At 46.0% G+C, this 17,857-nt stretch overlaps 1 protein-coding gene across 1 annotated transcript in view; it reads right to left on the bottom strand.

Moving 5' to 3' along the window:
- Positions 1–2,438: 2,438 nt before the first annotated feature.
- The window catches only part of SLC9C2 (solute carrier family 9 member C2 (putative)), a 54,457-nt gene continuing 39,038 nt past the window's right edge, over positions 2,439–17,857 (bottom strand). Inside the window, exons 20-26 of the mRNA XM_039881467.1 lie at positions 16,295–16,420; positions 15,635–15,733; positions 12,679–12,846; positions 11,524–11,655; positions 8,028–8,213; positions 6,334–6,416; positions 2,439–2,895 (exon numbers count right to left, since the gene is read on the bottom strand). Coding sequence (XP_039737401.1) covers positions 6,348–6,416; positions 8,028–8,213; positions 11,524–11,655; positions 12,679–12,846; positions 15,635–15,733; positions 16,295–16,420 — 780 coding nt within the window. The 3' untranslated portion in view covers positions 2,439–2,895; positions 6,334–6,347. The remainder of the gene's footprint in view (positions 2,896–6,333; positions 6,417–8,027; positions 8,214–11,523; positions 11,656–12,678; positions 12,847–15,634; positions 15,734–16,294; positions 16,421–17,857) is intronic.

Genomic DNA, 17,857 nt, shown 5'->3' with positions numbered 1-17,857 from the left:
TTCTCCACGTGTAAAATTTGGGTGACGCAGAGAAGGTCGAGGATGAAGGTGAAAATGCCAAGTTTCACAATATCCCAGGAGATGCTGGTCTCGAGGGCTGGTATCCTGCGCTCTCCTCGAAGGCGCAAGACGTTTCGCCCTTAAAGAATTAATACTGTCTAGTCCTCTTAAAGCATCTCTCTCCTAATCCTTGCTCCAGCTTCTCCTGTCACCTCCCTGTCAGGTGTCTTGCTGCTCTTTCCCCTTGGCTGTTGGCTGCCTCTAGTCTCTGTCTCTCTTGGAGAGCCTGGCTTCAACCTTCCATGGCGACAGTTCACAGTCTGAATCCCCAGCATCGATTATTCAGACTCAAGTCAACTGACCAATGGAACATTTGCCATTGAATTTACAAACTCAAAATCAAACTCATCAATTTTCTCCCCCACTGAAACTATTACCCCTCTTATTACTCACCCAGGCACCCAAATCTTGATGTTTTGTTTGGCTATATCAACTCTGCCCACGTGGATAATGTCAATATAAAAATGCTTTAAAAGCTCAAAAGAAAAGGGGGTCAGTGTGCCCTCAAATTGAATTCTGGCTCCACCATGAAACCACCAGACAGTAAAAGTATTCTCTTCCAAATATACTACATAGTGAATGTGTCTTCCTGGGTAGAAGTGATCTGAGTACATTTTTAACACACGTGGGCATGGAGACTAGAATTCCCCTATTGAGAATTGTCGCTGTCAATTTTCATAGGGAACGGAATAAATCACATTATGCATCCAAAGATTTGTTAACTGAACGTGCATTAATATATGGCCATGGTGGCTATGAGAGACGCATCGGGAATCTGGGAGGCAGTCCATGTGACAAGGAACCATCGAATGCTTTGGCTAGAATAGATAATGTCTAAGATCAGCAACGTGATAAACTTGCTCCTGTGTGGTCTTGCCACAAATCTGAGTTCACTTCTGACCTCCACCCTAAGGGCAGGAATCTGCATTGAGGAGAGGCTCGGAGAAGGGTAAGGAGCCAGAATGACTGTCTAAATGGCCAAGTCAAGATGCCAACTGGCATAAGCGATTTACTCCATTTGACCCCACCCCTTTGGGGCAATGCACTGGTTAAAAGGTCATGACCACCCTGTCCAGGTGGTCCAGAAATGGGCATGCGATTCAGTTCTTGGCGACAAGAGACAAGATCGCTGGAGTTTCTAGAAGTTCTTTCTCACTCTTGAAAGCAATCAGAAGCCCCCCCCCTTTTTTTTTTTTCTTTTTTTGTCTTGTATTGAACATGAACGAGAAAACATGAAGCACTGGTTGCTGATGGGAGGCGGGGACAAGCCCTAGCATGAGACTCTAAAGGTCACAGCAGAATGGAGCAAAAGAAAAAATCCGACCATCCTCACCGAGTCTGCCAACTGCAAATTCGTCAGTGTTTAAGCCTTTCTGAGTTGGGTTTTCTGCTACCTAAGACCAAAAACATCCACTAGATATGCATGCAATGAAGTCCTGTCCTCTAGTTGTCTCAAATATACGGGAATGCACCTCTCCTAAGTGTAGGGCAGACTTTATCTCCTACCTGTGGATCTCAAGCTTCAATATGCATTAAATTGCATGAGGAGCATCAGAATGCAGAGCCCAGGGCCTACCTACCCCCAGAGACAGACTGACTCATCAGGGGGCCAGAAGTTATAACAACCCAGGTGACTGATGCCAGGTACAGCAGACACCGCACCCAGTATCTATGCCCGACCCCCGCTTTTTTACTCAAAGCACCTAGATTGAATTAAGGTTGGCAAGGTGAGGTGCCAAGTAAAATTCTTAAGGCGATAGGTGTGGCCAAATGACAGTGCTGGCCGAGGGTGAGGTCCCTCCCTAAGTGAAAGACAAAGCCTCATAGAAAGCTGCCCACCCTGCTGGAAAGCACACAGGATATCTAGAATTACAGATGATGGTTTTCTACCGTGAGAATCAAAGTCACCAGCCAAAGAAGAGGCTGCCAGGAGCCCGGGTCCATGATCGCTCCAGTCCTGTCCTATATCCGGTCATGTCAGAAAAATGGAGCCCCATGTAGCCCTGCCATGGTGGCTGCGATTCTGTAATGTGCAGCCACGCCCAATATTTGCTGACACATAGGCCACTCTGAGAAATACTGCCCTACTATGCTAGGTCTCCAGAAGATTCTTAATAAATAGTTAGGCTTGACGTTTGTGTTTCCTTCCATTCTTTCTTCTTGTGTGGTTCTCCTTGGAGAATCTTGTATTTTTTCAAAGTCTTGTTGAAATTAAAAGTAAAAATGGGTTCTAAATAAACCATAAAATTCAACTTTATTTGAAATGAAATTTCAATGAAAACAAAATGAAAAGTGGTATCAAAAGTACTGTGCAATGCACATTGTGCACTTCTCAACTCTGCTTTCGGTAACTAAGATGCTAGAACATAGCTCCACTTTTCAATATCTACTAAGTTGGGGGGAAGGGGAAATAACTTTCAAAAATGTCAGGGAGGCACTAAATCTAGCAATATCACAAATCAAAATCATAGATCCTAGGCTTTAGACAGCACTACATCGCGGGATGCTGTTAATATTCTGTATTCTGCTATAACTTGCTCTCAGCCAGATGCAGGGTTTCATTTGATAGGCCATGAGTTTTGGGGTGTCCTATCCTGAAGAATTTACGAACATCTCAAACATTCTGCAACTACGTAAAATTAGACCTTTGCAGCCGTCCATCGGTTGCTTATAAAATAAATGCAGCAGTGAATTGCTTCGGCAACTTCTAAGGAACGTCCTTGCCAGATGACCCTTTGGCACTTGAGCCAAGATACGGACTTGATCTTCAACCTGACTTCACAGATCACATTAGTGCCATAAGTGTCCTTTTCTACAATAGGATCCAGTTTCCAACTATAAAAAAAGTCAAAAGTAAAATATTAGACTGTGAATATTTCAAGAAAAAGAAAAAAACCAGAAAACTTATGAAAAGTTTCCATTTCCTTATCTGGAACATCCCCTCTAAAAGACCTTCCATATTCAGGACTTTGAATGATAGCTTCTAAAATGTGTGCTTCTCTGCGCCAACAAATGTCATCCTGTAAAGAGAAACTGCGTTAATTCCAATCCGAGGAGTCTCTCTCTTAAGGAAAAGAGAAACCTTAGGAGAGCTGAATTCCAGCTGTGACCGCAGGTAACTGGTAAATGGGAAGGAGAATTTCACTAAAAAATGGGGCTTGGGGAGAACAGTGACAAACGAGGAACCCCATTACTTGATTCCCATTTATGAAATGACGTTTCTGTAAGAAAGAGGAGAGGGTGGCCCAGGGAAGGCTGCCTGAAAAGAACTAAAGTGCTTTGTTTAAAGGGACCGTCAACCATCAGCTGGGTCGAGGCGACCTTCCTTCCCCAGGGAACACGCTGCCAGCCAGAGTTTCTAGCGGAAGGGCCCGGGGGCGGATATCCCGCTGGGGATGTGGGGGGCTTGAGGCTGCACTAACACAGCACGTCATGTTCAGAGGGCACGTTTATTTGGGGTGACTTGGCAACTGGGGGAAGTGGGGGTGCTGAAGGCCCCTGAAGCCTGCTCCTGGCGGCATCGCTGCCACCTGGCCCGCGTCTGCACCTGCCTCCCTGTCAGAGCTGCCTCCTTCTGCACTTGGCAGTGGGCTCGGGCCCTAACTGAGACCCCCAAGCCTGCAGGCGACCCTCCTCCACCCACACTAACCTCCACTCCACCCTGGCCCAGTGACCAGCCCTCTCCCGCCCCAGCCTAGGACAGCTTCCAGCTCGTCTCACACACTGCCAAATCCGCCCCGATTGCTGAGGAAAACAGGAAAAGACATCAAGACAAAACCCAAGTGACACCGCAGTAAAATGTTTTGAGGTCTTTTGTTCTGTCTTAAAAATTCATGCAAACGTGCCATCCTACTCCGTAATGTTTGTTTTAATATAAAACATTTAAAATAACCTAACCGTTCACTGAGTTAACATCTCCCTTTAAAAGATGTTCAAGTAAAACATAGGAAGACGCCTGTGATCAGCCTGCGGCCTCACGTGCCCCCCGCACGGCACCCACACATCCATGGAGGACGCACGCACGCGCATGCACACACGCGCGCACGCACACACACATACGACGGAGAAGCATCGATATGCAGATGCTAACATCTGGCTGGCACAGATGACATAGGACCTGCCCCGTCCCTAACCCCAGGGATCCCTACGTTTTGAACTAAACCTCAGGGGAAAAGGGTCGGGGGAGGGACTGGGAGAGAGGGGAGATGGGGCAAAATTACCTCTTTTAAAAACATTCTATCATTTTGATTTTTAAGTAATTCAGGCGAGATGTATCCCAATGTTTCCAAGTTAAGAAGTTGCCACTAAGAGTCCCTTTTTCCTCCACCTACGTTTTGCTATTCGACCTCATAGCTTATTTCAGCTGTGTAGTTTAAATCTAACCAAAACGCCGCGTTTATGGCCTCAGCATTTCCAGTTACGTTCTCTGCTGGTCACTCGAGGACCAGTGTTGACTGAGCCGATTCAAATACATGCATCAAACAGAAAAACTAAATTAGCAGTTCGAGAATACGAAAGTGAAGGATCAGTTTGCTTTCTGCCCGTAGGTTCCCCCTTTCCCTTGCCTTTCACACGGGCTCTTTATGTCCTTCCATCCAGCAGGTTTGTTAACAGGCTCCCAAAAGTCCCACACAAGGGCTGAGAAACTCAGATGAGAACAAGCAGGTCTCACGCGTGATTCGAGTGGGCTGGGCACAGGCGGAGGGAGCTGCATGGACAATGGCAGACCAGGGAGCATCTGCTGACGCTCGGCTAGCTCTCCGATCGGGTGCCACAGGAATGAGGACTGGGCGCGGGCAGTCTCCCCGATTTTTCCAAGAAAACCCCAAATCTGGATTTTTTTAAATGTACCATTTCTGGATATCTTTACTTGGCAACTAATTTTAATTTTTTTTTTTTTTAAGAAAACATATATGCAGGCCAAATCGAGTGTACCGGTGGGATCCAGTCCATGGGCCTGCCATTTGTGACTTCCGTCCCAAACTCATCGGGGACACGGAGTGATATTTTTCCCTCAGCCTTCTGGGATCATTCGCGGAAGAAGAGCGGCCTACGGGCCCAGCAATGGGAGGGACCTGCGCCCTATTTCTCTGACTCGACAGCCCTCAGGGTGTCCCGAGGCGGCCACACACCCCTGTGGCCCACGCCCTCCTGGGGGAACAGCAGAGTGACAGGCCGAAAGAGTCGGAGGTCTGGAGCCTCGGTGTCAGGCGCCTGGGACAGCAGACCCAGGAGCAGAGGGAGCCCCCAAAATCAGAGAAGTGAGCCACAGAATGTGTGAGTTGGAACTTGCTTCTAGGGGAGAAGCGGAATTATGTGGTGAATGTCTGTCTGTCTCTCCTCCCCACCAGGGCAGAGGCCTCGTTTGGCTCCCTTACCAACTCCTGCTCGGCCCAGTGCCCGGCACACAACGGGGATGCACTGTATAAGCATCATGCAAAAAAAAAAAAAAAAAGAGATGTAAACTATTAATAAGATGTCACTTTATGCACACAATTTGAAATCATGTACACTGCACCTTCCCCTACCCCCAAATTAATAATTCATTAAGGATTGCATAATGTCTAAGCCAGCAGGTCACATGAATTGTAAACACTGGGATGATGCTAATTAGAAGGGCAAATCAAGGAGGACTCTGTTTTCAAGCTGGGGCAGCTGGGAAAATGGTGGCACTGGGCACCATAATGCAGGGATGCTGAGCACTGAATGAAAGATCTTGACTGCATTTTCTCTGGAGCAAGGCCTTCCTAGCTAGCCGTCTTTGTATACTGCTTTGTATATTGCGGCGCATGCAGTGGGGTGCATATTCTTACTTAGTGACAATCGACGTGCACCTCAAGTCATCTGAGCCACGGCAGTGACCGTGGTTTGGAATATATTCGGTGAGCATGGGTCAAGTTCCGTATCCCGTTGGGTTGCTGGGAGCAAACTAGCTCCCCATACCTGGGTCTGTTCCCTCCCCATTCCCGATCTGACCCCAAAGTGCTATGTGGCTCCGGCCTACCAGGGCAGGCATAGAAGCTGCTCCCCGCACCACAGCATGGGTGTGCAGGGAGGGACGTAAAAGAGGAGGAAGCTGCTGGGCGTCGGTGTCTGGAAGCCTCTCCTATGTGACGTCCCAAAAGCAATGTGGCTCCGGGTGGATCCGAGAGCGGGGACTGGTGATAAACCCATCCGATACCCCTAAATCATTTTCTTAAGAGTCAAATGAGTTTTACATGGATCGGAATTCCTTGTCAGAAGTTTCCCCACCACTCGAGGACGTCCCCTTACCTGTGACCTTGGAGTTAGTTACTGTTGGCAGACTTAGACTCTTGGATAACCAGCAGCTTGCTTAAATCCGAAGTTCCCTGAACCTGGAGGAGAAAACCCCAACGAGTCAGAGAGCTCGGCACGGGGAACACAGCGAGCAGCAATGTGGCGGCCGGGTGGAGAGTCAGGCGAGAGAAAGAGCCAGCAGGGGATCGTTCTACAAACCACATAAATGTCTCACCGAGGCGCACTGGAAACGAATAACAGAATTAAGGAAAAAGAAAAGCGCGTTCTTTGATCTCCCAGCTGGCTGCTCCCTAACCTTTCCAAAGGAACGCATCCAACCTAAACCCCATCTCTTCCCTTTCAAATCCTTTTCACCTGTTGCTTCAAAAGTCCCGGACCAGCAAATTGCCTCTTTCGCATGTTAATAGGCACCGGAAGGGAATGGTCCAGGCTGTACTGGTATAAATGGGCTGGAAATTCCCCGCTCAGAAACCGAGTCCCCACTGAATTACTTTTACTCCAACACTGACGTTCGAGGGCCCAGGGCCCGGCCTTCCCGCACGGCTTCTTAGCGTTTTCACGAAATCCGCCCTCCCGGGATGCAGATCGCACGCCGGTAGTGACCACAGTCGTCCCGTCCAGGTACGTCACGTCCTCTCCGTTCATCCTCACTATAGTGTCACGAGGTGACGGCTGCTGTTATCCTCATCTTACTGGCGAGGAAACTGACGGTGGGAAGGCACCCCGCCTGCGCCCGCACCCCTCCCGGGCACAGGGGTCAAGTCTGAAATCCAAGGCGGCCTGACTCCAGACCCTGCTGTCTCAGCAACTAAACTGGGAACTGCTCCTGCCGTCCGCGGCCTCACCCCACCCCTTCTTTCGAAGCTAAAGAGATTTTCGTTTTCTATTTAAAAAAAAAAAAATTTTTTTCTTTTTTAAATTTCCTTCATCCTCTGAATTGTTGAGGGGTGCCAAATAAGAATGTTATAAAAGGAGCAAATGTGCTTTTTTAGTAGGTTTATCGAGTTCTCCGGGACATAAATTTTCATTAAATGAATGACTTTTCCCAGCCTGAACAGGCAGAAAGGGTCTCTCTCAAAGGGGAGAACCGTATTACCAGATTAAAGAGATGTCAGCTCTTCTCACAGCCTCTTGGTGCTCCCCTCTCTCCCGCTCCCAGATTCCGTCCTCCTGACCCCTATGGTCCAGTGGCAGGTGACCCATTAGGGAACCCTGCTTCTGCTCTTCCCTTCCCCCGTGACCCCAGGTGTTCATACCTCTCTCCTTACAGAGGCATGGAATGATGAGGCCTGCGGCCCACTATCGAGCTGTGCCCACGGCCCCCAGGGCGACCACGAAGCGACGTGGCACCAAGTCTGCTCCCCTGTTATCAGCCAGTGCAGATACCTCCAGAGCCGCCTTGCTGTGAGCTTAGGAACAATGCACCCCGCCAGCTGTGGAGAGGCGCAGCCCCACGCCGGGGCCAACGGCTTGGCGGGCAGACAGCAGGCCCATCCTGGCCCTTACCTGCCCATGCACAATACAGTATACAGAAGCCCTGGTACCTTCTGACCATTTAGTTCAGGGCAGGTGAGACCAGCAGGGTCTTTGCAGGTTAAATTTCTTTATAAGGTGGTCAGTGGAGCTTTAAAGTCACTTATGGGGGGGCCAGGAAACGCAAATGACTCTTTAGAAACGTGCCTCCTTACCTGCTCACAGGTGTTAGGTAATATGCAAGGTGCAAGATACGGCTCCTCTGTCTTCATATCAATGACACTGCCGTACACGACAATAACGAATTTCATGACTGTATTATCGATCGTCATTTCATTATAGCTTGATAAAGTCTCCACATATGCAAGATTGAGTGTCACACACTTCTGAAATGTTAAGTCCTACGATAAAATCACATTTTTTTTTCCTATAAACCATAGAAAATGACATACGATATCATGAGGAAAGCAAATTCCCTGGTTGAGCTGAGTTCTTTGAGGATGTCAAAAGGCACATGGGCTCTGGGACCCACACACAGAATGTACCAGGAGTTCGAAAGGGCCTCTGACGAGATCCTGAACTCAGAGCTGTGCTGTGTGTGCCGAGGGCCTTGGCTGTGCCTGCCCGGCCCGCTGATCTGTGAGGCTCCATCAGCCACCGCAGGGTGTCAGCGAGGCCTCCCGGATTTCTACTTGCACAAGAACCAGAGTCTTAAAGACGCACACTAAGCAGCTGTCCCCCCAGCTGAGGTAACAAACAAAACCAAAAAGAAATGGCAAAACGAAAGCCCAGCAGGGCGCTGAGCATGGGGCGTCCTTCAAGGTTCAGAATCATAGACTTTAATGCTGAAAGGGAGCTGTTAAGGGGTGAATTGTGTCCCCCACAACCTCAGAACGTGGCCTTATTTGAAAACAGGATTGTTGTAGATCTAATCGTTTAAGACGTGGTCACACTGGCGTGAGGCGGGCACCTCATTCAGTATGACCGATGACCTTGTAAACTAGGGAAATGTAGACGCAGACGCGCATACAGGGGAAACTCGTGGGAGGGTGAAGACAGCCCTGGCAGGCCGAGGAGGAGGCCCCGCCAGGCTCCCCCGCACCCCCTGCGGGAACCGAACCTGCTGCCGGCGCGTTCACTGCCGATTTCCAGCCTCAAGAACCCAGACGGCAAACTCGTGCTGTTTGGGCCGCTCAGTCTGTAGTGCTTTGTTATGGCAGCCGCCGCAAACTAATGCGCAAACTAATGCGGGAGCTTAGCGTCCACCCCGCCCAGCACCCAGACGCCCTCCGCGCTGAGCTCAGCGCGCCCTGATCGGCTCCCGCCACAGGAAGTGCGCGATCACGTGACCCGGGCCTCTGACCTTGGTGCTGACAAGCAACTCGAACACTTATTCACCGAGGGCACCAAAAGCCCCGAGGGCACCCCGGCCCAGCGGAGGCACCAAAAACAGAAGAAAATTAACCAACGTCCAGAATTTTGCAACCAGAAGATCTAACGAAGAAGCAGTTTTGGTTTTTAAATGCACGTGAATTGTGAGTTCTGTGGTTTAGAGGAGGGATCAAGGCACAATTTTATTAGTGTGCGGGGTATCTGAAGTGTCTTAACTGGCTAGTTCTTTAATGAAAAAAGATTAGAAAGAAACGAACCAATGTTAAATCGAGATTCTCTGGGGAGTAAAGTTGGGGTAGGAAGTTATTATTTTCTTACGTACCTGTATTTTCTAATTTGTACAATGAACATGAGTTGTTTGTGAATTTAGAAAAACAATAAAAGGATAGTCACCTTACTACAGAGTCCAGTCTCACGGCACACAGCACGATTGTGACCTACTATTCCTAAGTCTCTCCTCACTAGACTCTAAACTTGCCATAATTCTCACGAACAGGCAAGGAGGAAGGGAAAGAGAAGACACTAATTCTCCTTGGCCTCCTGCTAAATTTTTCCTGAAAAAGATTATTGCCACATAGTAAAAGAAATATAACTGCCTTACTATGACATGCCAATTTTTTTTTAACTTAAATTTTTTAGAGCAGTGAGGTTCACAGCAAAATTGAGAGGAAGGTACAGAGAGGTCCCATATATCTCCTGTCCCCACACAAGCACGGCCTCCCCATTATTCACACACCCTGTCAGAGGGCACGTTTGTCACAATGAACCTGCACTGACTCGTCCAAATCACCCAGAGTCCACAGTTCCCATGAGGGTCCACCCCCGGTGGTGTACATCCTATGGGTTTGGACAAGAGTATAATGGCATATGTCCACCATTGTAATGTCATACAAAGTGTTTTCGCAGCCCTAAAAATCCTCTGTTCTCCACCCATTCGTTCCATCCTCACCCCAACTCCTAGCAAAAACTAACTCCTCCATTTACTGTCTCCACAGTTTCGCCTTTTCCAGAATGTCCTACAGCTGGAATCATGCAGTATTACGTAGCCGTTTCAGATCGGCTTCTTTCACTTGGTGATAGGTGTTTAAGTTTCCTCATGTCTTTTCACGGCTTGACAGCTCATTACTCTTTGGCGCTGAGTAACATTCCACTGTCTGGATGGGCCACCGCTCGTTCACCCACTCGCCTACTCAAGGGCATCGTGTTTGCTTCCACGTGCTGGCAACTGCATGTAAAGCTGCTGCAAGCAGCCATGTTCAGGTTTTTGCGTGGACATAAGTTTTCAGCTCTTCTGGGCGAATACCAAGGAGCGTGACTGCTGGACTGAATAGTAAGAAAATGTTTGGTTTTGTAAAAATTGCCAAACTGCCTCCCAAAGTGGCGGCACCATTTGGCATTCCCATCAGCAGTGACCGAGAGTCCCCGTGTCAGCATTTGGTGTTGTCGCCGGTGTTCTAGACACCAATTTAATAAGTGTGCAGTGGTGTCTCGATGTTTTCATTTGCCTTTCCTTGATGATATATAGTGTCTTTTCATATGCCTATTTACTTTGGTGAAATGTCTGTTAAGATATTTGGCCCATTTTTAAATGGGGTTGTTTGTTTCCTTATTGTTCAGTTTTAAGACTTCTCTGAATATTTTAGATAACAGTCCTCTCTCAGATGTGTCTTCTGCAAACATTTTCTCCCAGTCTGCGGTTTGTCTTCTTCTTCTCTTTGAGATGTGCTAATTTTTAAATCCAATAGTCACATCCATTTTCTTAATTCAGTGAATATTGCTGAACTTCAGGTCTGTCACTTCCCCTAATTCCTGACTCAGAATAAGGGCTCAAGTGATTAGTAAATGGGATATAAATATGATACTGAAAATTATGCCAGTCCAAGAACAGACTTGAACCACTACGTTTTGGAGAGGAAGTTCCTAGAAGAGGCTCAGTTAACTCAGTAAAGATTTTGAAAAGGCAGCAGATTCATATTAATGTGGGTAGATAGAGTAGAATATAATGAACACCAGCTGAGTGTTCATTAACTCATTCTGATTACTGCTACGCTTGGTTCTTAAGGATATACCTATTTAATATTTTCTGAATCTATTTTTTTTGTTAAGGGATGACAGTGGGTAGCCTGGGAAAATTAGCTGTGACGAGAGGACTGACAGCCTGCAGGAAGTCAGGATAAGGCGGTGGTTAAAATTCTGGAATCTCATTTTCGAAGATCAGACACAAGCCTCCTTTCTGTCTTTGTCACAAAAATATGAACTGCACTTTGTAAAAAGGCACAGTAAACAAAATTTCGCTTATATATTAATCATGTAACTTACCTCATCAATGAGAGCTGATTCAAAATACTGGTGGGCAGTAGCGAGAGCAAGCTTTAGCCATATCTTATATTCCAGGGATGGCCAGAAGACGTCAAAGCCTTCATACAAATCCTCCAGGGAGATGAAGCAGGCCTGAAATCGCAAGGAGTCATGCAGGGAGCTGATTCGGAACTAAACTACAAGACCATCCGAAAACAAGATGCCTGCAGATTAATCTTCATCAAACGTCTTAGAAAAACTGACTATAAAGCTCAGTATAATTATGATACTGTGCCATTTAAAAGCAATGTATTATTGGAAAAGCTGTCCACTGTGTGTGAGATAATACTATTTACAGTCTAATTAAAGCTACAGGCTTACTAATAGGCCAGGAAAATCTATATCAGTCAATAGCTCTGATAAAGGACATGGCTCATGAGCCCAGGATTCATTTTTATTTTTTGCCACAGTAGGTAAAGTGGCCTCATGCATAGTATTTGTTCTCAAACTGCTTACCTGAATAAGGAAGACTATGCTTTCAGAATTCAAACTAAATGAACTTAGGTGAATTAAATTCAGCCTTCCGACTAAATCTATGCCTTCTATCTTCTTCCAGAAATGCGATGCTATGAGCCTGACGAATCGACATTCCCTCGGCCCACACAGCCCTAGCTCTCTGTCTCTGCTGCATCTAAAAGCCCCCAAAGCGGGAGAATTCTTGGTGAGCGGGAACTTTGGCGCATTTCTGTTTGAGTCCCCCGCAGCTCGTGGAACATCAGGCCGCCTATTCTTACTGAGCAAGTGAAAAAAAGCAAGAAAGGGAGTTTAAAAACACGAGAGTTCTTTTAAAAACTGCTCTCGTAATGGTGGCCGTGTATAGAGCCAGGCACCTTACGCAGCTATTTTCCTAATCTCCGCAACATCAAAAGTTAGATAGTCTCTCTTCTAATCAGCGCAGACACAAAGACTCAAAGAGGTTACTCTCGCTCCAGACCCCACAGCCGAGATGGGACACACTGAGTCTGCCTTCTGTCAGCTTGTCTACCTGCTTGCTTCACGGTGGCCGGTTGGGTGACTAAATAAGATATCAGCTCTCAAAGGAAGAAAACATGCTGCCTTCCCTACCGACGTGAGGAAGAGTTAATAGCCCACCAGCTGGACGCACCCGTTTCTGACCTGCAAGATGGTTTCGCAGATGGCGGTGTACTCAAATTCACGCTTAAGCAGACAGCTCAGCTCTCCGATTATGTCCCCACAAGTGCAGTACTCCGTGAACGTGGTTTTGGACTCTCCGTCAGGTCGGAGGCTGCTGTCTATTCCAAAGGTAGGAGGTGAACTGTGCAGCTGCAAAGGGCCAAGGGAAATCCACGATTAAAAACCCCTCGACCCGACCCTGTTAGCACAGCGGAAGGGGAGGGTCTTCGTGAGTCCTTTCAGGTGTGAGTCAGGCTTCCTCACAATCACGGTTACTTTTCAGGTGTGAGTCAGGCTTCCTCACAATCACGGTTACTTTCACGTTTCAACTCCCCAAGGCAAAGAATGTTTCCAAGCTTTCGCTTTAGAAACGCCCCTATCTACCACTTTCTACTTGAACATTTCTGATATTAAAAATCCCACCAAAAGTAGTAATTGCAACCTGCAACTAATACAATCTCCCTCTTGAGTCTAGTAGGTATTCTTATCATAGTGGACTAGCACCTCGGGTGGAAAATAAAAATAAAAATAAAAAGACCTCTCAATTGCATGGATGCAGAAATCAGACGTCATGAATGAACATGCCACCAAACCAGGCCACGAGTTCCGTAAAAACCTCGTCTCCCTTTAAGATGCTTCAGAATAGTTCCCATGAGACAGCCAGAGGAAAAGTTTTAGGGTTAACACATGATGGCTGAGCTCCTTCATGAACAGAACTGGTAGGCATGGGTAGGGGGAGAAGAAAGGCATCAGACTTCAGGAGGACGCCACAGGAATCAACCAGAAGGATTACGGAATTGTCCAGAAAGCGCAGCGGTAAACATCAAAGAGGAAAGCAGTTGTTCACGACGGGGGAAGCAGGAAACGTGGGGTCGTGGAAGAAGTGACTGTGAACTGCTCTCTCCCCCAGGGCCCGGTGTCCAGACTTTCGAGGGCATTCCTGCCACCAGAGTACTTAGACATTTTTTTTAATTTGATTTTGAATGAAGTTCAAAGGCCCTTTGAGCGAAGAAAAATGCCTCTGCTCTTTATAAATCGAGGGAGGAGATAGCATCTTGCGACAGGCAGTTCTAGAGAAATCCTCCCAAATTCCCATCTCTCTGTTATTCCATCACACACTAATCGAGGTACTGCTGTGAAGGGGCTTCGCTGATGGAATTAGGGTTGGTAATCAGCTGATCTTAAAGAGATGATTCTGGATTGTCTTTCCTGGTGGGCCCAGTGTAATCACGCGAGCCCTCCATAGCAGAAAAGGAAGTGGTGTCAGTCAGAGAGAGGCGACATTGTGGGAAGGACTGAACGTGCCTTCGCTCTGGGACGTGAGTGCCTGCCTGCAAGGATCAAAGAGCTCTAGGAGCTAAACGCAGGCCCCGCAGAGAAGCAGAGACATCTGTCCTGCGGCTGGAAGGATGTTACCCGCAGCTTCAGCAAGCCTGGAAGTGGATTCTGGCCCCAGAGTCTCCCTTTGATTTTGGCCTTATGAGACTCAAGCAGAGAAACTAGCTTAGCCCATAGGACATCCTGACGACAGAGCTGCGCCATAAGAAATCTAAGCTGCTAAATCGGTGACGATTCGTTGTGGCACGGATGGAACATTTGATGTGGTACTAACAGAACATCTTCAGCGGAAATGCCACCGGACTTATAGTTTAAGAAGCCCTCTCTAGACCAGCCACTGCAGGATTTTAAGAGTCTGATTTGACATATTTAATAAACATTGGTAGCGGTATATTTCTGTTATGATTCTAATGAGAACATAACACAATGGCTCAGCACGTGGATTCTAAGGAGCTGCTAAGAACACGGACCCTGGAGGCAGACTCCATGGGTTCGCAGCCCTCCTTGACCTCTTATTACGTGCCCTTCGGGACAAGTGAATTGATTTCTCTGTGCATCAGTTGTTACAAGGATTAAATGTCATAACGTGCTGCCATTCTCGACCACCCTTTTATGAATCACAATCCACCTCTCCCGCTCTCCATCACCTCTAAGATACTACTATCTATTCAACGTATTTATTTTGTTCATTTTCCCTTCGCTTTCTATGCCTCTACTAGAAAGTAAAGTCTAAGAAGGCAGGGATTTTTGTGTTTTATCAATTCTGTGTCTAGATTGAACTATTGTCTGCTGCATGGCAGTAATAAAGTAAATATTTGTTGAACGAATGAGTGAATGAATGACTGAATGAATGAAAAATAGCAGACACTTATTAAGGGCTATACTTGTGTTAGTCAGCATTATATGTTTATTATAATAGTTTATTTCCATAATCAGTTTTGATATTTTTAAGGTCTGAAACACTCATTCCAAAAAAGGAGCAAGCCAGATACACTATTTGCGTTACTGTAAGGGTTTGTCACTTGTAACCGTCATCTAGGATCTAAGAATATTTGGATCAGAGCTGGGGCTCACCCCTGTAATAATTCAGCTACTAGTATTTGGATTCTGATGGATTCCTGTCCCCATCACTCTGCTGACATCTTTCTCTCTTTCTCTGGTCACCAAAAGCCTCCTATCAGTCAAATTAAAAGTCGTGTTTTTGATCCTCATCCTGTTCGGCCTCTGAGAGGATGCGACATTGCGGCCCAGTTCCTCATTCGCGACTCTCGTTTTTTGTTTTTTTTTTGAGGCGAGTAACTGGACCACTCCTAATACTGGGTTCCTTAATCGAACACCATGGAAAAGACTCCTTCCTCCCAGGACTGCTGTGAGGAGTAAGTGACGACTATGAAAGCACTTTGTAAAAGGGGAAGAACCTTCTAGATGTTCGGTGTTATCACTGGCTCTCAGCGGCAGTGTTCGCTCTGGGCAGAAATGGTTTCATTTGGAAAAGAGAATATGTTAAAAATTGGAAACTTTCTTGTTTCCTAAATTTCTCCTAATGTTATAATTACATATTTCGAAACACATTTTCAGTAAAGAATACATAGTCCCTTACGATTGCCATTCCTGAAATAATTAAGTAGATTCCTTGTGGCGTTTCACCTTCTGTACAAATGACATCTCCATAGTCGAAATAGGCAAGTTGAGCTTTTTCCTGAAAAAGAAAAGAAAGAGTCAACATAAAAGCATCATAGTCTACTTTTCTAAATCAAAATAAGATTTTAAAGTGAAAATGGCCTTCGAGTAGGTAGCTTTAAAACACAAACTACATTCTCTGGTTTGTTAAGGAATTGTAAAGTGCTAACATAACCTTATTCACCTTTAGGAAGAAAGGAACAAGCAAGCAAACTATAGACTTCGTGACTGGCACCCGGTACAGTGACTGATAGAAACACCCAATAAATGCGAGGTTGGGTAGCTATTTGTAATAAACTGTGGTAAGTCCTATGTGATAATGACATATGAGACAGGGAGGGACAGGACGTTCTGGAAAAATCCAGAAAGGCCACACGACAGTGTCTTGGGTGTCCAGGGAAGACTTTACAGAAGAAAGAACAGCTAAACCAAAGAATGATGAGCCAAAGACCCCTCAGGGCAGAGGGTTCGGTATATGTGAAGACCCAGGAGCAATGAGAATATCTTGCATCGGGGAGTAGAAAAAATGAAAAATAAGTATCGTCAAATCTGAGGTCAGAAAATAGGACAGAATCTTTACCTTGAAGAACTCAATGAGAACATCTTTATTTTCCAGCCAAACAATATTATGAAGATATTTGTCGGGAGTAGGGGGCGGGATTGCCATTGGAAAGTTATTCAGTGCTTTTATTTTTGAAAGCAGCGCCTAAAAAAAATCAACAAACAATCAACATAAGGGTGAGCAGATCCTGTAACAGGAAAGGAACATTAGGTAAAAAGTAAGGAAATCTAAATAAACTATTGTTATGCAAATTTAACCTTGATTATTGACTCAGCTTCTCTCACCCGATTTAAATTATCCTCTAACCTTTTTTGGCCCCTGTTCTCCCCTTATTACTATTTTCACTGATATACTATCTCATATTCAACTTATCAGCTTTGTAATCCTGTTAACGTTTATATTCTGCCCTGTCTTAATCTCAAATTATCTAAACTTCACAGTTGATTACTATATGATTTAATGCCATACTCTTTCAAATTTTTTTCGCATGTATTTTGATTTGCTTCTCTAAGCCTTTTTAACTTCAGGGGATACAGTTCTAGTTTTGTGGCGTCTGAGAAGCCTTCCCTGGCTTCCCCCACCAGATAATCACTTGCCTGCCTTATTCCCGTGCCATCTCCGACAGGTTTGTCTTGTGGAACTCATGGCATTGCAGTATTATTTTTACTTATGTGTCTCACCCTCCATGTTAGGTAACATTTGTTGACTGGATGAATAAATAACTAAATAAAAGAATGAGGAGGAAGAGCCTGTGGACTTTGGGGTCAGTGTTATATTCATTAATTATCCCAATCTCCTCAAGAGTCCATAGCACATAGTAAGAATCCAACACATATTTATGTAATTAAATTGAATAGACTTACTTAGTTCCTTATGACCTGGGGTTAATAATTATATTTCTTTGACTGACGACTGATATGCATGCAATTAGTAACTGCTGAATGATTGTTTACCCATCACCTTTCTAAACAAACCTAGGGGAAAAATAAGTCTCTCTCCTCATAAGGGCTATGTGGATATTCAGCATTCAGCTGAATCTTATGTAGCCTTCAAAATGATAAATGAAAAAATACAGAAACGCAAAACACAACGCTTAGAGTTGTAACTTGAAGAATATTCTAAAGTAGCCCTTCTCTTCCCTCTCGCCCACGTGCAGAAATCATGCTCCCCACTGCCTCCTTCACCGTGATGTTATAGAGACTCAGGAGACGGAGCCATTGAGGGGAAAGCTGGCCTGTCCCACGCTCCCTCCCCTTCTGGGCCATGGAGGTGAGACTGTGTCTGGGAAATGGCCAGAAGCCCAGAGCACGGTGGCCTGTGGCTGGGCGCAGCCAACAGCAAGGACAAACATGTGATGCCCAGGAGCAGCTTATCAGCGAGCGTCGCGGACGGAACGTAGGACCAGAACTTCCATTAGCTGAAGCAGACAGACCCTTGTGTAGGAGGAAGAACATTCTTATTTGCACGAATACAGTCTAGATGGTAAATGTGATAGAGTGGAAGGATTAAACATTAAACATTTTCCCCTCTGGCTTACGTTCCTAATCTTTTTGGCAAATACATTTATAATCATTCAAAAGT

The sequence above is a fragment of the Pteropus medius genome, unplaced genomic scaffold, assembly GCF_902729225.1.
Source record: "Pteropus medius unplaced genomic scaffold, Ma_sr-lr_union100, whole genome shotgun sequence".
In the NCBI taxonomy this organism is placed as follows: Eukaryota; Metazoa; Chordata; class Mammalia; order Chiroptera; family Pteropodidae; genus Pteropus; species Pteropus medius.
The sequence above is the reverse complement of the archived record's forward strand: the minus strand, read 5'-3'. Positions and strand labels throughout refer to the sequence as shown.